The sequence below is a fragment of the Patella vulgata genome, chromosome 2, assembly GCF_932274485.2.
Source record: "Patella vulgata chromosome 2, xgPatVulg1.2, whole genome shotgun sequence".
Lineage (NCBI taxonomy): Eukaryota > Metazoa > Mollusca > Gastropoda > Patellidae > Patella > Patella vulgata.
This window is the reverse complement of record NC_065880.2, coordinates 35,255,024-35,282,905: the sequence shown is the minus strand read 5'-3', so window position 1 is coordinate 35,282,905 and position 27,882 is coordinate 35,255,024. Positions and strand designations below refer to the sequence as shown.

At 44.3% G+C, this 27,882-nt stretch overlaps 1 protein-coding gene across 3 annotated transcripts; it reads left to right on the top strand.

Moving 5' to 3' along the window:
* On the top strand, positions 1–27,882 carry LOC126810587 (retinol dehydrogenase 16). 3 transcript variants are annotated; one of them, XM_050535736.2, is made up of 7 exons: positions 1–137; positions 827–1,037; positions 1,719–1,919; positions 21,937–22,089; positions 22,268–22,452; positions 23,265–23,504; positions 27,681–27,882. In XM_050535736.2, exons 2-7 carry the CDS (start codon positions 842–844, stop codon positions 27,747–27,749), a joined length of 1,044 nt encoding a protein of 347 aa, XP_050391693.1. In that variant the 5' UTR covers positions 1–137; positions 827–841; the 3' UTR covers positions 27,750–27,882. The 3 variants fall into 3 exon arrangements, with proteins under 3 accessions (XP_050391693.1, XP_050391692.1, XP_050391691.1); XM_050535735.2 differs by lacking the exon at positions 1–137 and adding an exon at positions 277–431; XM_050535734.2 differs by lacking the exon at positions 1–137 and adding an exon at positions 282–498.

Genomic DNA, 27,882 nt, shown 5'->3' with positions numbered 1-27,882 from the left:
TATAAAGGTCATCGCTAAGTAGCCTATCAACCGCTGCTTAATATTACCTCAGTGCCACAGCCCTTAGTGTATTCACAGAAGGCTGATACGGGGAATTGCCAAATTAAAACATCAAGAGTTGCAGGTTAATCCTGGAGGTGTGTAAAACTACAAATATATATCTATGAATTATGTTTAAAATGATGTGACACTAATATTTACCATACTGTAATAGTACACCGTGTAATCTCCATTCTCTTAATTAAATATATATGGTGTCTTGTTAGAGACGGTAAATATCTCTCTGTTACGTTATAATGTTAAAGGTTGGCGACTAAACTAAGACGTCCAGGGGCTGTAATAGGGCCTCCCGATTTGGGGAGTGGCATAGTTCTGTGTTGCACTACCATTTCCGGTTTGACGAAATTTCGATCAGGAAGCGTTCCTCGCAGGTAGGCAGCGAGTGTTATATAACGGGGAGGATTTACTTTTGTGACCAAGAATATTCGGATGTTGAAGGTAGATTTATTGACTAATGTATTCATGCAAAATATTATCTACAGTATCTTTGTAGGACAGACTAAGGTAGTAATCTAAATATATAAGATATTGATATACCAACTTCTGGTTTTATTGCCACACTACCTATCCGAACAAAAACAGGTTGTTAAATATCCTTGCAATTTAATATAAGCTTTCTCTAACTAGAACACCCGGTATCATTTCTCATTTAAGATGATTTCCTGTATATTTTTGTATTAAAACAATAATTCTAGTATTTTGTATTAAAACAATAATTCTGGCAATTTCCACCAGATATCCAAGTGATATAATTGCTTATTTTCAGAGCGCAGTGGAGAAAATGGATGCCAATTTTTGGGTCACTGTAACATTTAGTGTAACTAGTCTTCTGACTATTGTATCTGTGGTTTACCACCCTGTTATAATATCTATCATAGTGATTATTGGTATTTGTATATCAAGATATTGGAGGACATTTTTTAGATCTAGAGTGGTCTGTAAAAACAAATTTATTGCCATAACCGGGTGTGATTCAGGTAAGAGAATATAATAATAACATAGAGCAATATAACAATTCTTGCAGACAATAATGAAAACAATCTATAAATGAAATGGGGTTTAGCGTCCTACTGTTCTGTTTCGACGGCCTAATGAAGACGGGCATACGCTATACAGTGTGCTGTAAGGGATATTTTGCAAAAACAACAGCGATTCGGCCTAATACCGAATTCCAACTGACCCGGTTTGTTTTTACATTCACGCCAATTTGTACACGGGACCTCGGGGTTCCGTCCCATCCGAACGACTAAGACAATCAATAAATAAGTTCCTGGTATAATCATAATAATAAGGAAAAAATCAATCAGGGGTGGGAATGGCATGAAAAAGATTGGAATAATTCCATTCAATTCCAGTAGATTTTATATGTTTATTTGTTTTGTCGAATGGCGCTCTCTCTTCGTTAAAAAATTTACATCTATCGATAATGCCGGTGATCAGATATAACCTATTTTGTTTTTCAATGTCGACTCAGTAAGCCAAAAATGACACTAAACTCAGTCTTTAGAAAATAAAATTTAATCAATTCAGCATTTTACTTTTACCCGAGTCAACCAGATTTTGGCGCCTTTACCACTGTAATGTAAACTTCTAATGTAAGTCTTCTAATTGTGACAAGTCTTTGAGTATTACTGAAACAATTTCGTTTTACATTGAAGGTTTTGGATATGGCCTTGCTCAATTCTTAGATAGGGCAAGTTGTACAGTGATCGCTGGTTGTTTATACCCAGATAAAGATGGAGCACAAAATTTAAAGCGATGTTGTTCAGAGAAACTGTGTATTATAGAACTGGATGTAACATCAAATCAATCTGTTAAATCATACTTTGATAATGTTCAAAGTATATGTGGGAACAATGGTAGGTATCATTAATACGCCACCCGATTAGATTTTATTACATACTTCGAGAAGTTATTTGTTGAGTAATAAAACCTTCTAGTAGTTTATCGAGGGCTGGCCGTCCTTACCGCACGGTACAAATAAAACCTTCTAGTAGTTTATCGAGGTTCGGGTGTTTCCGGAGTCCAAAATGGCCGCTTTATATAAATAAGAATTTTGGGGATAACTAACCCGAACCCTAACCCTAACCCTTTTTAAAAGACTGAATTTGGGTCTAATTTAGATTTTACTTCTCTTAAAAGGGTTAGGTTAAAGAATTTGGGGGGAGAGGTTAAGTCTCCACATAAGCACTGACCTAGAGTAGTTAGGGGGCCTATATAGGGACGCACGTGCTGCGCATGCGCGCACGTGACCTTGACCTTGCAGGTGCGTGACCTTGCACTGAATGACCCCGTGACCTAGTTCGTCATGACCTTGCACTGAGTGACCCCGTGACCTAGTTCGTCATGACCTTGTACTGAATGACCCCGTGACCTAATTCGTCATGACCTTGCACTGAGTGACCCCTTGCACGTGCAGTGACCTAGTTTGAGAAAGAGAGGGCGCGCGCGCGCGGGAAGAGAGAGAGAGAGAGAGAGAGAGAGAGAGAGAGGGAGAGAGAGCAGAAGAAGAAGAAGAAGAAGAAGAGAGCAGAAGGGAGAAGAAGGGGAGAGGAGGGGAAGGAAGACCAAAAGAAGGGGAGAGAACTCTTTTACATTGATTAAGTTGGCCCTGAAAAGGGCCGTTGGCCTCACTAGAACGTGAGGGTGCGACGCACTTTATGTCGGTTGCGTCTGATGGTCTCCACTAATTCGGGAGGGGGTCTTTTCCTGGGAGGTGTTTTTAATACCTCGTCAGGTAAGACAAAGATATCGTCAGGGGTAATCACGGCAAGAGTATTCCCTCTGAGATACAAGAGCGTATCTACGTTGAGGTTTTCCTCGAGGCGAATGATGGGATCGCGTCAGCCATTCTGATACTGAGAGAGGGATGGTCCGTCGTTTTATTACCGTAAGGACGAATCCATTTGACGGACGAGTCCATTCGTGTAGTGACGTCATAGGACGAATCCATTTGAGGGTATGACGTCACAGACGAGTCCATGCATAGAGCGACGTCACAGCGCCTAGCATAACGTGATGCAACGTTATACATCGTAGATTGTACGTTGGAGGCTAAATATAGACGTGATGTAACGTTATACAACGCATGTGCAACGTTATGTCACGTGGGGTGTACGATATCGAACGTTTGATGACGTCACGGCATATGGGGGATAAAAGGGAGAGACGCGATAGGTTTGAACACTTTCACGCTATCATCGAGCCGCGCAAGATGAGTTTTTCATTACGACCCGTCGATAGAAGATACAGTAGATTGTTCCGAACCGAATCGTTATGTGTGGACATAGACTTTTTGGAGGATTGGTCCCACGTTCCGACCATAGATGTACCACAGCAATTACACGACACCTTTGAGGCCATCATTGAGGAAATTCGTCGAACCTTGGACGCTAGAGAAAGTGACTATGTTAGAATCGCCATCAGTCACCCAGGGCTCAAATCACCTATTTGGTTACCGTTTCGTGAGCATCGTTTGTTAAAAGCCGAAGACCTTTTACAGAAAGTGGCTGCCGTATTACAGAGTAATGAAGAATTTCGACTGGATCAGCGCATGTCTATGAATATATGTCACGTGACCCTTCCGGATGGCAGAGGTAGCGGAACAAACGTGAAGAAGAGACACAGTGCTAATTTCGACGAGTATTTGAAGAAAAAGAGATGCCTCGTCACCATCAAGAATGCCGACGAATTATGTTTTCAGCGAGCTATTGTCGTCGCTCGTCACTATGCCAACAAACAGGACACGCCTGAATGGGAAAGAGAAAGGAACAGATTACAGAGGAGGGCAGGACCCCAATCGTGGCAGACGAAGAAAACGGAAGCTCTCATCGAGGCCGTGGGTGGCACCAGGGAAGCTTGCACGGGGATGGAAACGTGGGAACTGTATGCCAAGTATTTGGGCCAACAAGGATACCAACTCAACGTTTTCTCTCAAGTCATCTTTGGTAAGGCGATCTATCGCGGAACAAAATACGTCAACGGAACACCAAAACATCTGAACCTGTATTTACACAGCAGACATTATGACGTCATTACCTCCATGCCCGCCTTTGTGGAAAGGTCGTATTTTTGTGAGACCTGTCAGGTGGGATACAATGGTATCGAGAAACATTCGTGTCACGTCATGTGCCAAGGTTGTAAGAAAGTAGGTCCAGCCTGTCCACCCGATCCCAATACAAAGACGTGTTACCGATGTCATCGTGTGTTTATGAGCCGGCAGTGTTTCGACAACCATCTCGCTACCCGTTCCAGAGCCAGCTGTAGTGTATGTCATCGGTGGAAGAAATGTGAAAAATGTCAAAAGGAGTGGGACGTCATCAAAGCCAAGCGAAATTTGGAAGAACACCGATGCGGAGAATACCAGTGCTCCATCTGCCGAGAGTGGCACACGGCCGCAAAACAGTTTTGTTACATTCAACCGCTGAAATCACCCATCGACATGAATGAAGACAGAAAGACCCAAATCGACAAACAGCAGAAAGCAACGCTGACCCGCTTTGTCTTCTTTGACTTTGAATGCCAGCAAGATTCCGGTGAGCACATACCCAACTTATGTGTCCTGCAAACCTGTTGTCACTTTTGCCTCGATAATCAAGAACCCTGCGAGCACTGCGACATGTACTGGAATCACCAACGGGAAATTGTTTTTAAAGGTCAAGACACGCTGGACGATGTGGGAAAATGGTTTTTGCAACTCGCTGCTCACGGTACGGTGGTAGATGGTCGGAAACATGACAGTCACGAATCGAGTCCCGTGATCGCCGTGGCGCACAATTTCAAAGGTTACGACGGACTGCTGATTTTACAGACGCTGCACAAACATTCCGTGGCGCAACCCGAAGTAATTATGAACGGGGGTAAAGCGATGACGATCACTGTCGGTACGGTAAAATTCATCGATTCCCTCAACTTTTTACCGATGGCTTTACGGGACATGCCCAAGACTTTTGGCCTGCAAGAACTCAAGAAAGGTTACTTCCCTCACCACTTTAACAGACCGGAGAATGAAGATTACGTGGGCGCCTATCCTCCCGACACCGATTACGATCCAGATGGTATGAGTGTATCGGAACGAGAGAAGTTTCACGAGTGGTACGAACAACACAGTCACGACGTCTTTGATTTTCGTCAGGAAATTTTGGCTTACTGCCGCAGCGATGTAGATGTCTTGCGCCGATGTTGTGGTGTATTTCGCGAGATATTTCTCATGGACACGGGCATCGATCCCTTCGAAAAAAGCCTGACCCTGGCCTCTGCCTGCAGTCGCGTACTACGCACACACTACCTGAAGAAAGACACCCTCGTCGTCATTCCTCGAGCCCTGATGCAAGAACCGAAACCGGGTCAAGACTGGCATCGCTTCCAGCCTCGACAACAGTCCAACAAAGCCCTTCGATGGTTGGAATGGGAACAACATCGACAGACCATGGCCGCTTTCCGAAACCAGACCCCACTACCCAACATTCGACACGCCCGCAACGGTAGTGAATGCCGAGTCGGCCCTTACAGTTTGGATGGTATGGACACGACCACCGGTACAGTGTACGAATTTCACGGGTGTGCCTTTCACGGTTGTCCCAAATGTTTTCCGGGCCCCGTCCAAGACGTTCAACACAAACATCCCTACGACCCCTCTCGTAGTATGAGAGACTTGTACCAGAAGACCCAAGAACGTCACCGCCGACTCCAGGAACAGTACGGTAGGTATGCAGACCATCCGTGTCATGTGGGAGTGTGGGATGGAGGAAGAACGACGCCAAGATCCCGAGATGAACGAATTTCTGAGCGGATTGGAAGATCAGCAATGGCCGGCCCCCGAACCTTTGTTGCCCCGTAACGCTTTCTTCGGCGGGAGAACCAATGCCATTCAACTGATGGTCAACGAGTCGGCCGAAGACATGCGCTACATCGACGTGGTGTCTCTCTACCCCTACATTTGCAAGTACGGTACGTTTCCCATCAAGGAACCCACGATCGTCACACAACCCGATCAAGACCAGTGGCAGCAGTACGAAGGGTTGATCCAGTGTTCGGTTTTGCCGCCTCGTGGCCTGTACCACCCGGTGCTTCCTTTTCGACGCAAACAGAAATTGGTGTTTGCCCTGTGTCGAAGCTGCGTCGACGAACACATGCAACAAGGAGAGATTGCCGAATACCAACCTTGTGATCACACCGATGAACAGCGAGCCTGGGTGGGTACGTTTGTCACCCTAGAACTGAAGAAAGCGGTGGCCCTGGGATGCCAAGTATTGAAAGTGTACGAAGTCTGGCACTGGAATGAATTCAGCACCTACGATCCCGAGGCCAAAACAGGAGGTTTATTTACTGGGTACATCAATCACTACCTAAAGAAGAAGATGGAAAGTAGCGGTTATCCCGACACTTGTCACACCGAAGAAGATAAGACCCGCTTCGTGAACGACGTGTACGACACCGAAGGTATTCGCCTGGATCCCGCCTCCATAAAACCCAACAAAGGTATGCGGGCGTTTAGTAAGCTCCAATTGAACACAGCGTGGGGGAAATTCGGACAGAGAGACAACTTTCCCAAGACCGAATACATCACGGAGCCCAGCGACTATTTCGAGAAAATGTTGGACGTGACCCAGACCGTGCGAGATGTCCAGTTGGTCAACGACAATATGGTATTGGTGGAAACACTGAAAAAAGATGAACACGTCGCACCCTGTCCCATCACCAACGTAGTGATCGCGGCCTTTGTCACCGCCCAGGCCCGCTTGAAACTCTATTCCGTCTTGGAAAAGTTGGGAGAACGTGTTTGTTATTTTGACACGGACAGCGTCATCTACCAATATCACTCCACCTCATGGAATCCCCCGGAAGGTTCGAGTTTGGGTCAATGGAAGAACGAGTTGCCCGAGAATGTTACCATTAAGGAATTTGTCAGCGGAGGGCCAAAGAATTACGCGTACAGGCAAAGTGATGGAAAAACTGTCTGCAAAGTCCGGGGATTCACCCTGAATTATCGTGCCTCCCAACAACTCAATTACAACATCATGAAAGAGAATGTACGGCACGTCAATCAAAACGAACCGCTTGTCATCGCCAATCCGTTCAAGATTTTCAGATCACATGACCGACGTCTCTGGACACGCCCCGAGAACAAAAGATATAAAATCGTGTACGACAAACGTTTTGTTCAATTCAACGACGATGGCCAACCGATCAACACTTACCCCTATGGATACTGACTTTCGTGTGTCAGGGCGATGGCGACCAAACAGGGAAGATGACGAACCGGCGGAAAATACAGATTTGATCGAGAAACTAAGACGACGATGGCTCAACTTTCGGGTCTGCAACTGTTACTTACCCATCATAGAGGAAAAGCAACGCGAGGAGTGTATCGGCTGCAAGTACGAGCATCCCAGTCAGAGATACCATTCGTGTCTGGGATTGGGTGTGTGTTCCATAACGGGCGTACCCTCACATCCCGTCGACGATTACAGTCTCTACCTCTGGGTGGACGAGCCGAAACCAGAAGACATCGATAGCGTGCTCGGCAGTATGATGGACGATCCACGGGACCGAGTCAAGAAGTGGGAGGATGAACAACGATGGCGAGAAGACGTCGACGAAGCCTTGAAAAAGTTTTGGCGTGTGGTTCCGGGATTTAAGACGGTGTTGATCAAACGCAAAGACGAGTTTCTCGAACCCAAAGACGAAGAGAATCCCATACGACGGTGGATAGACGAGTTACCGAAGAAAAAGAAACGATGGTCCCTGGATCAAATGGATATCAACGTCATGTCCGGCAAGCTGGGAGAAGGTTGGGAATGTATTGGCAGACATCTAGGAATCAGAGAAGCGCGGATCAGTCAAGCCAAGATGAGTCATCCTAACAACGCGCGCATGCAGATTTTCACCGTCTTTAATCAGTGGCGACAAAAACAGGGTAATCGAGCCGACCTGGTGACGTTGTTGGAGGCCTGTCACGTGAGTGAAGCCGTCATCGATTGGGAAGAAGTGCAAAAGTACGTGGAAAGCCTGGAAATCATAGACTAGAAACGAACCAATAGAAACGAAGGAAAAGAAAGAACCAATCAAAAGAGAGTGACGTCAGGGCCAAGACTATAAGAAGCGAAGTGTCAGAATCAAATTTCATTCTGCTCTCGATGGCTAGTCAAGCTTGTTTCTCTTGTAACAATGTCGGACACTGGTATAGAGACTGCCCTACTCGTTCCCAACAACAGCAACGAAAACCAAGACAAGACAGACCAGCTTATGGCTCCTATGGAAGTTGTTACCTCTGTGGAGAACCAGGACACTGGGCACCCCAGTGTGGAAAACGAACCGAAGCCCAAAAAGCGAAGAGTGACGAAGAAAGAAAAGACACTGTCAAACGAAAGTGTTACGGAGTCAAGAGACCCACCGACGACAATCACAAGTGCCTCAACTGTGGACAGCTCGGCCACGGCCTGCTCGAGTGCCAAGAAGAAATCCAAACAGAAAACAACTTCGAAGCCGTCGCCAGTCGCATGTTCGACAACAACATCGATGTGCCCAGAGACAACACCCGCAGTCAGCGATACTGGTACTGGTGTGGAGAAGCGTTCGAACTCTACAGACGCTACAAAGAGAAAAAGAAAACAGCCGACGAAGCTTTCCAGTCCACCAGTTATTTCCCCGACTGCCAGTGAAACCAGTGAAACCAGTGAAACCCCGAAGCCGACCGTTCTCTTGTTGGCGGAGAAGGAAGCAGACAGTTTTTCCCGAGCACTTATCCAATATGCGGGTCCGAGAGATATGACCGAAGTCTTGTCCTATCCCCCCTGTTTCGATATGAGCGAATGGGTACCCGTCGTCGTCACGTTTGCCGAATTGGAAGACTGGCACCCACACGATTCGATGCAGAAGTTTTTGGGACATGTGTATTGGATTCCTCGCGTCCTGCGAAACGTACCCTGGCTGCGACAAGAGATCCTGAAGAGACAACGTGATAACTAACATTTTTTCTTTTCCTTTGTACTATAGGCCATGTTTTTTGTATTTGTATTGAATGCCATGCTATGTTTGTATTTTTTGTAAAATAAATTCTGTTCTTGTTTCACTCCATGTCTGTTGTTCTGTGGTGGGCGCGAAGGTATAAAAGGCTGGGGAAAAGGGTAGGGGGGAAACAGTGCAAGATGGATGTGGCGTTCAAACACCCCTTTACCATGTTAGTCAGCGGTCCAACGGGTGTTGGAAAGACGGTCTTTGTACAGAAATTTCTCCAAGCGTCCCTGTTCGACATCCCTCCCCAGCGCATCGTGTGGGCCTATGGGGAATGGCAAGGGAGTTACGATCGCTTTCCTTACACTTACGTCAAAGGTTTGACAGACATTGACGACGTGATGGAGCAAGTCAAGGGTCCACAAGTCTTGGTCGTGGACGATTTGATGGGAGAAGACACGGAGATATTGCAAAAGTGGTTCACGAAAAAGAGTCATCACCACGACACGAGTGTCATTTACATTGTGCAAAACTTGTTCGACAAGCAACAGCGTACCATCAGCCTGAATGCCCATTACTTGGTCTTGTTCAAGAATCCCCGAGACGCCTCACAAATTGGCGTGTTGGCCCGTCAGATGTACCCCTCCCACTCCAAGTATATGCAGGAAGCTTATGCCGATGCGACGAGTACCCCTCGCAGTTACTTACTCATTGATTTGAAACCCGATACGCCCGAAGCTTTGCGTTTGAGATCCAACATTTTACCCCAAGAGGAACCACCCATCGCCTACGTTCAAAAAGTATAAAAGGGGGACCTGTCACTCGACTTGATTCTGTTAGTCACGATGGCTCGTACGAAGAATACGCAGCGGAAACATTCGCCTCCGATCCTTCCCAGAGCGACGTTCCCGACCCTGGCACCGGACCTTCGTGATCCCACGGTACGAAGGCAGACTCGTCCGAGAATGAGGGCACCCACAAGACAATGGCTGCCCTCGTTGACACCACCTGGGAGCCCCATGTCTCCCTTACCGGCCACGCCACCACGTCTCACCTTACCGGTCACACCTCCACGCCACACAAGATCCCCTTCTCGGTCTCCCTCGCCGATCATTCGTCGACCCCGAAGAGAAAAGAAGAGTTCTATGAAAGGATTGAAGTCCTTTATTCGCAAGTTACAACATCTGACTCCCGATATGGCTTATGGACAGTTGGTCAAGAATACGGGTAGGGCACGTCTTGGATTGTTGCAGTGGTTCAAGTTGGCGGCCAACCATTTGTTGAATGGTAACATTCAACCACTGCATGCCCAGCACAAGAAATGGGTGGAACGAAATCGACAAGTGTTGAGCCAACTGACCGAGAGAAACATGCCGACGGCCGAAAAACTCTCTCTGATCATGAAACCTGGAGGACGTGGGTTCTTCGGGGGTGTGTTGATTCGTATCTTGCTGCGATGGAAGGAAAGACTGCAAGAGGAAAGAAACAAGAAACGAAATAAATTCGTTCGACGGAACGTTCAGCGCGGAAGGGGTCTGAGTCCCGAGGAGTTGAAACAATATCAAGCATTGCTTCGCAAATTGACTAATCCACGAACATCACCCGTCGTCAAACAGCGACTTCTCAATCAACAAGGTGGTGCCATCGGTGCATTGCTCGCTATGGCCCTCCCAGCTTTAGCCCCTTTGGTATCTAAACTATTGGGAGGACAACAAGGTGGTAAACATCCCTTCATAAGAAGGAGCGAGAGAGCGAACGCTATGGCCGCCGAGTTATCTAGATTATTTGGGGGATAAGGGAAAAGGTATAAAAAGGGAACCGGTGAACGGCCCCGAGCTCAGTCATGGACACACTGCGGTACCTGTTGAACACTGCACCCAAAGACCGACCACTTCTGCTCGAGGCTCAACCCATCGTCGACGGTGTGTGTGAGTGTATTGGAAACCTGATTCGCGGCAACGTTCCTGTGACCAAGAACGTGGTCAAACGTTTGAAAAAGGACGCCCCCTTGTTACGACGTTTGGGCACGTCTAAAACACCTTGGAAGACCCGTCGGCGACTTCTGAAGCAACAAAAAGGGGGATTTTTCAAGCGGTTGGCCCGGTCCTTTCCGAAAGATGAAATTCGCCAAGAAAATGAAACTGGTGCCCTTCGACGGTCCCACCGACGTCAAACCCATCGAAGTCAGACAAGTGGAACCCGCATACGATCGAGATCCACTGGAACAGGTCGTCGAAAATGTTTACCAAGACATGCAACACGTGCTAAACGATCCCACACTAACCGACGAAAATAAAATGCAACGATACGGACAATTGTTACAACGTTTTCAAACGATGCAAAGGAAAAGAAAGCAGGTCATTCCCTTGTCGGACGAGAACATACCCGAACAAAACGAAGAAGAAGCAACCGTGGTCTCGGAGGCCCCCATCCTGGAGTCGGTCCCCCGGGTCTTTCAACATCGAGCTCGCCTTTTGTTGAAACACCTGAAGGAGAAAACACCTTGGTCGTGGAACGAGAACTTGGAATTGGTTCGGAATGGCGTACCCGTACCCGGCACCAATGCCATCGACATCGTGAATGATTTGGTTCGTCGGCGAAAGAATACTCAGGCTCCACTGGGATGGTTTGGCGTGATGCAAAGTTTGAAAGTCACGAACGTACCGCGCGAAGCCATTGGCAATCAAGAACGATGGAACGTGTGGGTGGCGTGGACAACACGTTCCATCGTTCTTGATTGCCAATGGCTTCGCGCGGTACGTTCCGCCGCGACGCCCGAGAAAGAAGAAAATCTCCAGTACCGATACCCCGACTACGAGTACACCTACTGGGCGAGTCAGATCTACATCTACCAAGCGAGCCCGATGGCTCCCCTTGCAAAAACTATAAATAGCCTGATCACATGGAACCCGACAGAAACATGGAACGAAAGCTGAAGAAAGTCTATTACGACCCGAAACACCCGGCCGCTTTTGGTGGAGCCCTGGGTCTCCACAAAGCTACCGGTGTGCCCTTGGACAAAGTCAAAACATGGTTGAAACAACAAAGGCCGTACACCTTGCACAAACCACTGAAAAAGAAATTTTCTCGGACTCCCACCGTGGTGGCCGGCATAGATCATCAGTGGCAAGCCGATATGAGCGATATGTCGGCCTTGGCCAAACAGAATGAGGGATACAGGTACTTGCTGTGTGTCATCGACGTGTTTTCCAAGTACGCTTGGGTGTTGCCCCTCAAAAACAAGACGGGAGATAGTTTGGTGGACGCCTTTCGTCGCATCTTTCAAAGTCGACAACCCCAGCGACTTCAGACGGACAAAGGCACCGAATTCCTCAATCGAAAAATGCAAGCTTACCTGAAAAAGAAAAAAATTCATTTTTTCGTGACACACAACGTCGAAACCAAGGCCAGTGTGGTGGAACGATTTCAGCGGACACTGAAAGAGCGCATGTGGCGATACTTTACTCATCGACAAACACAACGGTACATTGACGTGCTAGATGAATTGGTTCGGGCTTACAACGCCAGACGACATCGGACCATCGGTATGGCACCCCAAGACGTTCGTCCCGAACACGAATGGATGTTGACAACACCTCCACGCCCCCGCAAAAAGAAAAAGAGAGCCATGGACGTCGGTACGACCGTACGTTTGGCTTTACCGAAACACGGTGCCTTCGACAAAGGTTACTGGCCGAACTGGACTCTGGAAACGTTTAACGTCGCACCCAACGTTGGTCCCGGTTACAAGCTGTTGGACGAAAGAGGCGAACCCATACAAGGTACCTTCTATCCCGAAGAATTGCAAGCGGTTCAAGTCAACGACGACGAGATCTTTCCCATCGAAAGAGTACTCGAAAGAAAAAAAGACAAAGTGTTGGTGAAATGGTTGGGTTATCCGGCGAGTTTTAATTCGTGGATCGACAGGACCAGTCTCCAAAACGTATAAATAGGAGTGAGAGACGCTCACTTCAGTCAACATGCAAGACGAAATCACGTCCACATCCGCGACCTCCCACAATTGGTCACTCTTGGGAAAACGTGTGCCCCAAGCGGAAATCGTCTTTTTCTGTCAAGTGATTTTAGTGTACGTCGTGGCAGGTGTTTCCTTGTCCCAATTGGCTTTCAAACCCGACGGATCACAGACCACGTTGTGGACGGCCTTGCTCTCCAGTACCCTGGGTTACCTGTTACCTTCTCCGACCTTGAAAACCAAACACAATGAACAACGATCGACCCTTTTACCTCACGCTCCCTAGTGACAGTTCCATGTCGTGGTATCCCGACAACACTGTGTCCACGTATCAAACACACCTGGATCCGCCCCTTCTCGTCGATCATCGGGAATGGGAAGTGGGACTGTCCATGATCACGTTACCTGACCAATGGAACAACATCGATCACCGACACAATACGATCGGCTTACGCGTTCATTCTTGGTCGCCCTCGAGCGAAGAACCCGAAGTAAAGGTATGCCGGGAACACCACAGCATCGATCCCTCGTATTGTGTCAAGGGTGTCCAGGGCGAAGAGGCCAAGGGATCGATCGAAATGGAAACACACATCAAGAGTGACAACTACGAGTCGCTCAGACATATCCTGGATGTCCTGAACACTAGACTGGATGATTTGTGGAATCTGGCTCCCATCTACAATCATTTGGCCAATCAACCCGTCCGCTTGGATCCCAACAACAAGGAAATGACCGACCACGAGAAGAAACAGCAGAGCGATTACGAAACTCGAGAGATAATGCGTCAAGGGGCCGTGCAAAGAGGTTCCTTCGTTTCTTTCAAGAAAGACCACACCAACGATAAAGTGTATCTGAAAATCAATCACGTGCAGACGCTTTTCTACTTGGACGTATTGCCGAGAATCGAAGTGAAGCTGCGGGGACCCATCGTGTCCATGTTGGGATGGTCGGGAAACGAAATGATGATTCCCCTGCAGTCCATAATAATGACCGGCGACGATGGCCAAAGTCTCCTGCCTTACTACGCTCACCACACCCCAAATCTTCAAATCCATTACGATCTGTTTTACGTGTACACGGACATTATTGCACCTCAGATTGTGGGCGACATGCAGGCTCCCCTGTTGGACGTGATTCCCAGTCGACGATTGTATCATCGTCCCGCCAGGATTCAATACTTACCACTGAAGTACAGTCGACTAAACTCCATTGGTCTCTATATAAGGAACGGAATGGGAAACGCCGTGCCATTTCTCGACGGTAAGGTGGTGGTCCAACTTCATTTCCGTCGCCGACGATGATTCAAGTGTACAAAAGTGGAGTGCTCAGACAGCGAGGGGCCGGACTGGTAGTGTACAGAGGGGGAATTCTGCGACAACGGGGTGCCGGGCGATGGTCGGGATTGTTGAATGCCGTCAAATCCGTGGGAAAGACTCTGTGGTCGGCCGGCAAAGCGGCCGTGAAAAAGAATGTGGCCCAAGTGTTACCCAAAGTGGGACAGAGCGTGCTCGACGCCGTCAGCGGTCGGGAAAAATGGAACTGGAAGAAAGTCGCTCAGGACACGCTTCGGCCCGCGGTGTCCAACACGATGTCCGACACACTCAAGAACGTGGTCGCCCACCTGGAACCTATAAAAGACCCCTCGCAATCCCCGTCCACTTCACATCGTCCAAAGAGGAAGAAGAAGACACAGGTCACTTCTCACAAACGACGCAAATTAGATATCTTCGATCATGGCTACGCAGGTAATGCGCAATGATTCCTGTCCCTGTGCGCGAGACGAATTGCAGAATTTGTTCAGCGTACCCGACACGCAGACGGCCATACACAAAGTGACCAATATCAGAAAGTATCCGTTGACACCCGACTTGAACCACGACGGACCCATCGAATTTCATATTTCCAATCACACCAAAGATTACATGGATTTGGCCAACATGACGCTGCACCTGGCCCTGAAGGTGACCAAGAACGACGGGAGTGACCTGGATGCGGACAGTCAAGTCGCACCCGTTAACAACCTGTTTCATTCGTTGTTCAAAGACGTCAAATTACGCTTGGGAACAGCTGCCGAAACCTTGGTCACCACTTCTCTGCCAAACTATGCCTACCGGGCTTACTTGGAGAATTTGTTGAGTTTCGGTAAGGGAGCCAAGAACGATCACCTGTCGAAACAAGTCATGTGGGAAAAAGACACAGCCGGTCAGTTCGATTCCACGAGATCCGTCGCCACCACGGTGGACGGTGTACGACAGGCGCCGAGTAACAAAGGATTGGAACAACGTCAGAAAGTCATCGTTGGCAGTCGCACCTTTGAACTGCAGTCACGTCTACACTTGGACATGTGTCTACAAGATCGGTATCTGCTTAGCGGTGTGGACGTGCGATTGAAATTGGAAAAACAATCCCCGAAATTTTTTCTGATGTACGGCGAAGGTAACGATGCAGAAGACTACAAAGTCGAATTCACCAAAGCCTACCTGAATATCCCGTTCGTCACACTGAATCCCAGTACCCGGACACGCATCGAACAGCAACTTCTATCGTCCAATGCCAAGTATCCGGTGAATCGCGTGGTGGTCCGAGACATGGTCATTCCCGACAACCGCACTCATCACATCCTAGGTAATCTGTTCGGCAAGGAAATCTTGCCGAAGAGACTGATCGTGGGGTTGGTGCGCAATACGGCCTATGACGGAAGAAAAAACAGAAATCCGTTCCATTTCGAACACAATCAATTGGAAAATATCAAGCTGACCAAGCACGGGGAAATCGTGAGCGAATACGACGTGAACTTTCCCCAGCGACAAGCCATCGCACCCTACCTGGATTTGATGAAAAGGGTGGCCGTCTTAAACACCAGAGAAGACCTGGACCTCCCTTTCCACGACTATATTAATGGGTACAACCTGTATTGTTTTGATTTGACCAACGACCACGGAGCCGACGGTAACTACTTTCATGTGAAAGAGACAGGTGAACTGAATTTGGAACTCAAGTTCGGTGCGGCCCCGACAAATCACCTCAGTCTTGTTCTGTTTGCCGAATACGACAATGTCTTGGAAATCGACCACTTACGGAAAATCATCACCGATTGGTGAGGCTCTCTCCAACCGACAACTGACACGAGCTTTAAAAAAACATCTCCCCGCTCCCATTTTCGGAGGCGTGTGGGCTCGTAATCACCTGGATATACTGCACCCGACCTCGTACCCCAAAGCCTACGTCATCAACACGGACGACGAAGACCAACCGGGCAAACATTGGACCGTGTTTGTGTGTGAAGGGCCAAATCACGTCACCTTCTTTGATTCCTATGGTTGCCCCCCTGATATCTATGGAGACGCCTTTCGACGTTTCGTTCAAGATCAACGACTCGACTACCAACCCAGATGGATTCAAGGACTCGACAGTGTCGTGTGCGGACATTATTGCTTGTATTTTCTGTGTCATCGATTTCACGTTCCTTCCCCATATCCCCTTTCCGTTTTCGGTCGCGTGTATCGTGTAAACGATATACTCGTCGAACAATGGGCTAGGGATCATTTTCCCAACTTGCAACAGGAACAGAAGAAGGGTCAACGATGTCGATGCTTTTTTGCTCTGTAAATATGTTTTTTGTAAGTTTGATTTGTCATGATAAAAAGTTTTGTTCAATAAAATGTCGACAACATATCACGTGTCTGTTTTTTTTCGTGACGTCATGGTTTTTTGTGACGTCATGCTATTCTGATTGGTGGAAAATGGTATCGTCCCAACACCTTAGACTCGTCCCCTCCCGAGCTATAAATAGGAGTGTCAAAGCCAGAGATGTCATTAGCAAAATGGATCGAATTTCAAACGATCATCGCTTTTGTAAGACTTGTGGGGGGTATTACCCAATGTTTAGGGGTAATCGGCCGGGTGTCGATTACCTTGTCTGCTACTGGTGTGGCGTAGATGTTTCCAATACCTATCATAAGAGGTCGAAACATCATCTCAAATGCCAGAAGCGGCCAAGGTATTTGGCGGAAAAGCCGAAGTGTTCCTGTTAAGGAACCCTCACGTTCTAGTGAGGACAACGGCCCTTTTCAGGGCCAACTTAATCAATGTAAAAGAGTTCTCTCCCCTTCTTTTGGTCTTCCTTCCCCTCCTCTCCCCTTCTTCTCCCTTCTGCTCTCTTCTTCTTCTTCTTCTTCTTCTTCTTCTTCTGCTCTCTCTCTCTCTCTCTCTCTCTCTCTCTTCCCGCGCGCGCGCGCCCTCTCTTTCTCAAACTAGGTCACTGCACGTGCAAGGGGTCACTCAGTGCAAGGTCATGACGAACTAGGTCACGGGGTCATTCAGTGCAAGGTCATTACGAACTAGGTCACGGGGTCACTCAGTGCAAGGTCATGACGAACTAGGTCCCGGGGTCATTCAGTGCAAGGTCACGCACGTGCAAGGTCAAGGTCACGTGCGCGCATGCGCAGCACGTGCGTCCCTATATAGGCCCCCTAACTACTCCTAGGATGATGAAAAATTAGTTCGTGATATTTCCTAGTTTTATTAAAATACATACAATACATTAGATTTATATACAAAGGCGATTTCACTGTTTATTGGTGTTGGTGGCGCTGATGGTCTTCCTTGGGTGGTGCTTCTGGTATTCTGGTATTATTGTTTCTGAAGAGAAAAGAAAATCGTGTTTGTTCCACATCACCGGGTTACGGCTAGGGATTCTTATATCTAATTGATTTTAATTACTAACGGTTAGGCATAGGATTTGATATATGGTTTGTTTTGGGTCAGGGTGGAGACTGGTCTTATTTAATCTAATTTACTGTGCACTAGGATGTCGTTCAGATTTTTATTTTTAGAATATGCAATTATAAGTTTCTGTGTGAATATTTTCGGGTGATTTTCTTGGAGATCAGTATAGTGTTTTCTGATGATTTTGGACGCACTTGCTGCTGTTGCGCTAAATGGAACTACAAAAGGAGCTATTGCGCTAGCCGTATGAATATTCAAACCTAGGGGGGCTGTTGTTTTCAATTTGTCAATCCAGAATTTTTCTCTTGTTAGCCTAAACGTTTTAATTTCTTCTGAAGTTTCAAAGTCGCTCTTGGTCTTTTCTATTGGCGTGACAATGAGATCTGAAATGTCATGATTTGGTTGGTTGAAATGAATTGAGACAGGTTTGTCTTTTTTGGTGACTATGTCAGACCGGTGACCGTTAATTCTTTCCCTAAGTGCATTTTGAGTCTCCCCTACGTATTGCTTGTCACATTTTCTGCATGAGATTAGATAAATTATGTTTGAACTACTGCATGAAAGTTGGTCTAATATTGGGAATTTTGTGCCAGATGTTTTGTTATGGAAATGGTCGGATATGTTTAAGATTTTGCATGTTTGACATCTTGGATGGCCACAAATTTTGGTTTTATGTGCTGATTGTATATAATTTGTTTCTTTGGCGGCAAGCTCAGCTAGAGTGTTGTTTTTTATACGTCGTAGATAGCGTTTGGAGTATCCCCTTTCCCGTAGTTTGCTAAATACCAATGTACATGCTGACTCAAAGTCGGTCTTCTGAGTACATATCCTATGAAAACGGAGAATCTGAGATTTTATGATGCCAGAGAATGTATGTTTTGGGTGAAAGGAGCTTTTGAACAATAATTGATGTGTGTCGGTTTCTTTGAAAAATACTTTAGTTTCCAATTGGCCTGTGATTTTGGTGTTGTTACTTTTAAAAACGGTAGTATCAAGGAAATCTATGCTGTTATGGCTTACATTTGCGGTTAATTTGACAGATGGATGATGATTGTTCAGGATGTTGAAAAACGTCCAAAATTCGTCTAGTGTGTAGGTCCAGACTATGAAAACGTCATCTAAAAACCGCCCATAGAAATCTGGTTTTAATGGACAGAGTGGCAGAACTTCCCTTTCCCACTCCGCCATGAAGAGATTTGCATAACTCGGGGCAAATCGTTTTCCCATCGCAGTTCCGGAAGACTGAAGGTATACTTGGTCGTTAAAAGCGAAGTCATTCCTCCTCAGACAAATGTTGAGTAGTTTGAGGATTTCTTCGTCCGGCCTGGATGCTTGCGGGTTCCTAAGAAATGCTTTCCTAACTGCTTCAATACCTATTTTATTATCAATGTTCGTGTACATGCTTTGTACGTCGATGGATATTAAAACGGTGTGTTCGGGGACTCTTAACTGTTTGATTTTCTGAATGAAATCGTTAGTGTCTTTAAGGTAGGATGGGTGTTGGCATGCTAGGGGTAATAAGAAATGGTCTATATATTGTGATACGTTGTATGATTCGCTGCCACAGTCTGATATTATTGGGCGTCCCTTGGGTATTTTATTAGGTATAAACCATTCTGTTTCTGGATTTTTATGTATTTTTGGTAGTGTATAGAGATGTCTTTGTCGGCAGTCAGATTTAGCAGATAGATAATCATATTGTTTTGCTGTTATGTATTCCTTATCCTGCAATTCATATAAGATGTTGTTTATTAAATTTGCGGTGTCTTTAAAGATTGGTTGGTCTAATTTAGTGTAATGTATAGGATTACTTAATTGTTTTTCTGCCTCTGAGATATAGTCTGCACGATTCATTATGACACAACACGAGCCTTTGTCGCTTTTCTTAATTATTATGTTTTTGTCCTTTTTAAGGGTGTTTAATGCCGTTTTAGTTGCTCGGTTGAGATTTGGTTTTTGTGACTGTGGTTGAATGGATGATATTTCTATATTCATTTCGTCGAAAGTTTTTAGGATGGCTGGTGATAATGACTTTTTAGGTGGTTTCCATGTGGATTTTACTGTGAATAATTTTTTACCTCTGCCGGGTTTGTTCCTAAAAAAATAAGTCAACGAAAGTGTTCTTTGGAAGCGATCGGTTGCCTGGGTGATGGGGTCTATGGATGTTATTGTGGGGGTTGGGATGAATTTAAGGCCTTTATCAAGAATGTTCATTTCTAGGGGGTTGAGAAATCTGTCGCTCAAATTGACAACTGTCTGTCCTAAAGACGGCTTCTCATTCCTTTTCCCTAATCCTAGTTTAAATTCCTCATCCAGCAGTTGATGATCTCTCTGGCCGTGTCTGGGCTCCAGTGGATTGCGTCGTTACCTTTCAGTTCTATTTTGCCCTTGAAGGTTGGTAATGTGGTGGCGTTTGGTGAAGGTGCAGTGGAGATCAGTTGGTTGTAGCTGGTGATGTTTTGGTAGGCGATCGGATTTTCTTGTCGGAGTCGGGAAGAAGTGGGGATCTGTGTGGCGAAGAGCTTGTTTGTTGGGAAAGCTGCTCTGGTCACCTTGAGTAGATCTAGCATCTGCTCGTGTATCCTTGGTCCACTTTCCTCCCTGTTGTTGAGCCCGACGTGTATCACTAATTCCTCTGGTGCAGGACCCATGTAGTTCTGGATTATCTGTCTGATGTGGCTGATCTTGGCTCCAGAGTAGCTATGGATCTCCCAGTCCCCGACGAAGGATGCAATCCTAGCCAGGTTAGAGGATCCAATAACCAGGGTCTTTGCCATGACGGGTGGTAGGAACCATAAATCCTTCTCGTCTTTACCTTTGTAGCTGTGAGGTCTCTTTAGGGATAGGTTGAGTGATCGCCTACATCTGGTGGAAGATCTGGTGGCGATTCTAGGGTTAGGAATGATGGGCGATCTAGGGGACAGACAGTCGACAAGCGCGTTTAGTGGCGATATAGATCCCGAGGAAGTAGGTGAGCCAGACACAGCCCGGGGCGAACTGGTTGATCTAGCTGCACGCTTCGAGGGAGTGTTAATGCAAGTGCCTTCTCCAGGGGATAATTTTCTCTTGTTGGGTGTGTATCGTTTTGGTGTGTCCCGGAGAAGGTTGTGCGTAATGTGCATGGGTGATGGGGGAGGGGGCGTGACAGTTTTAGAGACCGTGGACAGTAGGCGGTGGAACTCTGTCTTCACACTATCCTGAAGTCGCTTGCCGTAGGACTTCTTGGCCCATGCTAGGGCGTGGCTAGAGTACTCTTGTACAGCATCTTTGGAAAAGTGACGTGACTTCAAGTACTCCAGTTTCTCCGCTAGCATGGCTCGGTAGTGTGTCGACAGGGATGAGGCGACGTCCTTGGCCCATTTCAAGCCCTCGATAAACTACTAGAAGGTTTTATTACTCAACAAATAACTTCTCGAAGTATGTAATAAGATCTAATCGGGTGCACACGCACCGGTCTAATCAGGTGTCGCGGATTGAGCCATTACCCGGTTTGATCGTGCTTACGGATCTGTTTGGTTCGAAGTTCTGTCATTTTTTCTCATTATCATTATGGATTTTCCTGTTAGGACGCTTTTCAACAACCTTAAATTTCCATTTCTTCAACATACCAAGATTCGCATTTCTTACAAGTATACAGCTGGTCATATTATTTGAAATTGTTCAGTTAATTGAATAATACAAAATGTACAATGTTTTTCGCCTACCTATTTTTATTCCTAAATTGTTATGATAGTGAGTGATTTTTGATGTTCTAACTTAACGGAAGTCATTAAGCAAATTACTGCCTCCAAGTGACGTCATGTCATTCCGTACGACAACCAGTGGCATCATTTACATTGCTTCTCCCTTCCTTCAGTGCTAGGTTTTCTGGGGGTTTTGAAGGACGTATGTTCTAACTTTGTATTTAATAATACGCCTATATATCTGTCAAGCGCTCATAATTATCGATTACTATCAAAAAGTACTTTTACGGTAACTTTTGCGATTTAAAATTGATAATACAATTATTTGGACCAGGTACTATTGATATTGTTCTTCTTGGTGTTCTTTTTCTACTTGGAGCGACGCTTTTAGAAAACAAAACAAATGATACGATGTCACAATTCCTGGTCAATAGTACTTGTTTTTATTAGTACATCCACCACCTGTGGATTAGATAACAACGAACATAACTGGCATTATACACAACACTTTCTCAATTTGAGCATTACTAATTTTAGGTCTCTGGGGCTTAGTAAATAATGCCGGAATGCAGTATTTTGGAGAGGTTGAATTCCTACCGTTGGAGTATTTTCAAAGGAATATGGACGTTAATTATTTTGGTATGGTAAGAATGTGTCAAGCTTCAATACCAATGCTGAGAAGGACCAAAGGTAATTTTTAAGTTTGATCGAGCTGTGAACTTATCATACTTTGTTAGACTCAAAATGATTCTTTAATGTCAGAATGGTACTACGTTGAGGCCTGTATTCTCAACTTGTAGTTTTATAATGCAATACAAATACTTAATTGATTTCGCCTTAATAGTCGGTTTTTCCATATTTGTTTCAGGAAGAATAATAAATGTTACAAGTGTTCTTGGTTTATATGCTGTGAAATATAGGGCAACTTATTCACCTACGAAATATGCTGCTGAAGCTTTTTCCGATATTTTACGCCGGGAAATGAAGAAATTCGGCATAAGCGTCGCCATAGTAGAACCTGGCGATTTTGGTGATGTCACCAATGTACAACAGGTAAACTACATTTACCCCCTCCCCCAGACATTGCGTTTTCCCCTGTATCTATGCTTGATCAACGTCATATCATAGCCAAAGAAGCATGTTGCCAAAGCAAATATAATGGACCATGCCGTTCTTGTATTTTGTATTATAATCAGAAATATTCTGAAATGTAGATACATGTAGTTGTTTTTGAAATATCGTATTGTTTATCTGAATCATCGTATTGCTACATCAAATCCTTTTTTTGTTCTTTTGCACTATTTTCATGTTTCATAATATATATGCTGCTCCTAATAGGCGTATTGATACAATAAAATGGTATCTTATATTATATTATGTTCTTATGCATCATTTATCACCCCCAATATTTTTGTTCAAAAGTATTAGAATTATGGAACATTAATGGTTTGTTCTAGACAAGTACGTTTTCATATTACTTGTTAGCATGCACGATAGGACATTTCAAGAAAAAAAGGAGAAATGCAAATGATAACCATATGTTCTAATGTAATATTGTATTTTATATACCCCCGTTAAAAACAAAGATTTCCGCATACAAAATGACCGACACAGAAAAATGAGGTGTCACGAGCAACATTGACTGGTCAATGCAAGACTACAATTTTGTGACTTGGTCACTTGGCCACATATGAAATGAAAATACAACATAACCATTATCAGATATCAATCAGATATCAACAATATACGGAACGAACACTGTAAGTGTGTTTATGCATGCGATAGAACCGCGAGATATTAATATACACAAAATGTTTATTCATGCAGCCGAATATCTATTTAATATTACTTTAACATTTTTACAGGCCGAAGTCATTAGACGTCAAAACGATTACGCATGGAATCAATGTTCAGAAGAAATAAGAAACTTTTACACAGAAGATTATATTAAAACCATTGGCTTGAAACATTCTTATAACAAACAGAAAGCTTTTAATAACAATATTGACTATGTTCTACAAACCGTTGACGATGCCTTGTTTTCAAAACAACCAAAGACCAGGTATCTTATAGACGGTCGAGGGTATACATTAGATAAGTACTGTGTAAGTATATCTCATATAATTATTGACTTTAATTCCATGAAAACTTTGTTTTAGTGCGATCACGTGCCAAGTGTAGTGCCCATATCGAATACTAAATGTATAATAACTGGTCCCTTTTATAATATTGTACATCACAATATATGCTCCCGTAATATCTGGATTTTAGAGACTATACCGGCGAGCGGGTAGCGAGGCCTAACTGCCACGTCCATCTTTCATATAATTATCTCTGTATGTGAAACATATAAACAACCATGAATAAAACAACATTATAAATGGCTACTTTATTAAATATACCATACCAGCCTTACCGACAATTCAAGCCGATTCATATACCATGTCGTTTCGATGTATATGTTGAGCGCAGATGACCCTCCTCGGACAGATTACTCCCACGCATGCGCGAATCTCCGTCTAATTTCCGATGAGTAATCTGCGCGCGCAAAGTGAACTTTGTCCGGACTAAAATGGATTACCGCGATGATAATCCGCCTAATCTTACTCGGTATTCACTTGACTACCAGAAAACAGGAAGTAGTAGAAGGGCTTTTGAGTTATAAAGCAGTTTCCGCCGAGAGGTCTATATGACATACTTTGTGAACCTACATACGGGTCTCTAAGACCTCGTTACTAAAGTAACTACGATCTGTCAAAATATTATTACACTACAGCAAATATTTTTGACATTCAGTCACGTGGTCAGCACCGATTATGAGATACTGCTGACTAGAATTAAAAATATTATTTTCTAAGCACACACGCTAATTGTTCTGAACGGCAACCGTCTTCAAACAAGAATCACAACGCAGTGGAGAAGCTTTTAGTCAATTCGCCACGCGTCTTAGATCTCTAGTCTCTACATGTGAATTTACGAATGTAAAGGAAGTCATCGCTACTAATCACAGCTCAAACGACAAATTCTTAGAAAACCTGGTATCACTCTTGATAAAATACTCGAAATAGCTACCGCTATGGAATCATCAGAAACCCAAACTAACCAAAATTAATCACCTACCGGAATAAATTATTCATATATACAAGCAGACAATGTCCAGCAATAGGAATAACATGTTCCAGGCGTGGCACACTGAAACACTCTGCCAAAGTTTGAAATGCCAAATTTGACAATGAACCCCTCCCACGTGAATGGCGCTATTGCGTGTCGCATGTGCAGCTCAGTGGTTCTGTTGGGGCGATAAGTTTTCAAAGCATGTCAAGTGTCCATGACTATTCATCATATCACAACTTGCATAGGTATTTGCATTTCAATATCCCCTACTTTTTTTGAAGAGTAGTGATTTTCTTCGGAACTATTAAAGTAAGTTTTTAACACCCATTTAAAAAAGGGCGTTATTAGACCACTTGCTTCCGGTCATTTTTCAAAAAATATTCTCATTATTCTCAATAGATATAGGTCGTCCTCGATTTTTAGCAAATTGTAAAATGCCCGAGTCTTGAGTCGCTGGTAAATGAATTATGAAAGAAAATGTTATTCAAATAACGGTTCGGTAGACAATCAAACGTCACGTAAAAATGGCGACACCGACAAATCAAGGCAAACGGTAAAAAATATTTATTTTTAGATAATGTCGATGTAATTTTTTCTTGAATTTTTGAGCGTGTAGAACTGTCAGAAAATCTCTAACATCGATCTGCTAGTAATATATTGTTTGCTTGTGTATAGTACTAGCAGGATACCCGGCTTCGCTCGGGGGTCATAACCCCGAAACCGAAAGTGGTAGACTAACGCCACCTGGCCTATGTTACTCCCCGGTCCGAGCTACCCGTATACCCCAAATTTCAGACTCGGGGCAGATGTAGCCGCCAACCCCGAACAGACAGACTTCGCTCGGGGGTCATAACTCCGAAACCGGAAGTGGTAGACTAACACCACCTGGCCCATGTTACTCCCCGGTCCGAGCTAGCCCTATACACCAAATTTCAGACTCGGGCCAGACATAGTGTAGCCGCCAACCCCGAACAGACAGACAGACAGACAAACGACAGTCACATATATATATATAGAATAGATTTGTACCAAATCATTGCACATAATGTAGTAATGACTACATGTATTCATCATATCACAACCTGCATAGGTATTTGCATTTCAATATCCCCTACTGGTTTTTTTTTAAGAGTATATATAAACAACCATGAATAAAACAACATTATACCAAGTGTAAAATAAAATCGAGAGTGCTTAACGCGTACTTTGTTTGAATATCGCGTTCAGAACGTTTTCGACAGTGGGTAGATAACTCCGGAACTGAATATCGATAGGGTTCTTCCTCTGATCACCACAATGAATCAGTTAAAAACTGTAGCCTCTATGTTTTCGGAAACGTTTGCGGAACGCTAAATTTGAAAAGTAAATCCGGAAATTCACATGTCAATTGTAGTCGCGCGTACGAGGCGACAGACAGTGTGACTACATAATATAATAACAAGGCTTATTATTGTAAAAACAATGATTATACTTTTTCTTGCACAGATTCACACCTGGCCATCTTTACAGTAAAATTGCGTCATTTGCATTTTTTACCAAAATATCAAATGTATGTGTGGTTCAATGATCGAGGGAGAGATGTTAAGTAATATATTGATATTAAAATTTCACGTGGACGATAGTCCGAGGACTATATGTATATATTACGCAATGTCTTGCACAAGACCATTAATCAATTTGAAATACAGACACTACCCTGCATGTGTATTTCAATGAAACCGTCACGCTAGTCTAATATTGTATCTAGTATAAATAATGTACGATTGGCACGTGCTTTGTTTGTATGTCTTCTATATTTAATTATAGAATGTCTTTGTGTCATGTCTTTATTATTTACAAAGATAAATTAAAGTGTTATCAATCTATGCTGTACGATATCTAATAAGCCCGCGGCCATTTTAAATTGTTTGCGAACAGAATTGATAGGCATAATTAAATCCAATTGAATACATCCCATTGAATCAATTGTTGACATTTTGATTTTGTTTACTTCAATAATCAAGCAGATTACATTTTAGTGTGAATTAAGCTGTGTTAAAATGCAAATGTTAGCTCACCATTATATCAAATAATGGTACGGATAACGTGCCAATCGTTCATTATTTATACGAGATAAAATATTAGACGAGCGTGGATTATTAGCGTGGATTAAGTGCGAGACATTAAGTTATATATCGATATTGCACGAGTGTGTGTAGCACGAGTGCTACATCTATATATTACGCAATGTCTTGCAAGAGACCATTAAACAACCTAAAATACAGCACGTACATTCCAATGAAATACGTCACGCGGGTCCACTATTTCAACTAGTATAAATAATATTCACTTGGCACTTTGCCCGTATCATTATTTGAATTGGCTTGAGAATTTACTTTTCAAATTTAGCGTACCACAAACTTTTCCGAAAACATAGAGGCTACAGTTTTTTTAATTAAATCATTGAGGTTATAAGAGAAGTAACCCTATCGATATTCAGTATCGGAGTTATCTGCCTACTGCCGAAAACATTCTGAACCCGACATCTAGGGTTCGGCGAATTTCCGTTTCAGTGTTACCCCCATTCATCATTCTGACCCCTTGCCGAAAACCGTGTAAACCTACAGTTATGTTATTAGATCTTGTGGGCTCATGAGAGGACGAACCCTATCTATATTCATGGTTGCGTCATTTTTTCTTGCGGTGTTATTAACCCCCCCCCCCCCCCGACATTTTTTGTTGAAAACATTGTGACCGTTCTTACCAGAATGCTTTCAATTTGGTGTTACAAGCCCACCCCACTTTGCAGAAACTACGACTGAAACTACGATTTTTTTTTACGGATTTTGTCAAGCTTGTGCGCACAATAGAGATCAGAATTTGATCAACATCAAAGCTACTGTCGAGACATGCCTGCTGTGTAGGCGTATTTACGCGATTTGCTTGACTATATTTTTTTTTTTTTTTTGTTTTTTTGACTTTGCAGAAACTACGACTGAAACTACGGTTTTTAATGGATTTTGTCAAGCTTGTGCGCACAATAGAGATCAGAATTTGATCAACATCAAAGCTACTGTCGAGACATGCCTGCTGTGTAGGCGTATTTACGCGATTTGCTTGACTATATTATTTTTTTATTTTTTTTTGTGACTTGTTTTGTAATCTGGGGTTTGTTTTGTTTTTTGCAGTGGGCAGCAAGATTTGTACCGTTTATTCCTGATCGTGTTCTGGATACCATTGTTGAAAGATGTTTGTGAATATTGATTTTATTTGACGAGGGAAATCTTCTCATTAACTAATGAACTTGTTTTCATGAGTTTGACACAATATCTTTTGTTTTCGGTATGTCATTGTTTTTAACCAAATAAAAGAGTTTATTTTATCAAGCCA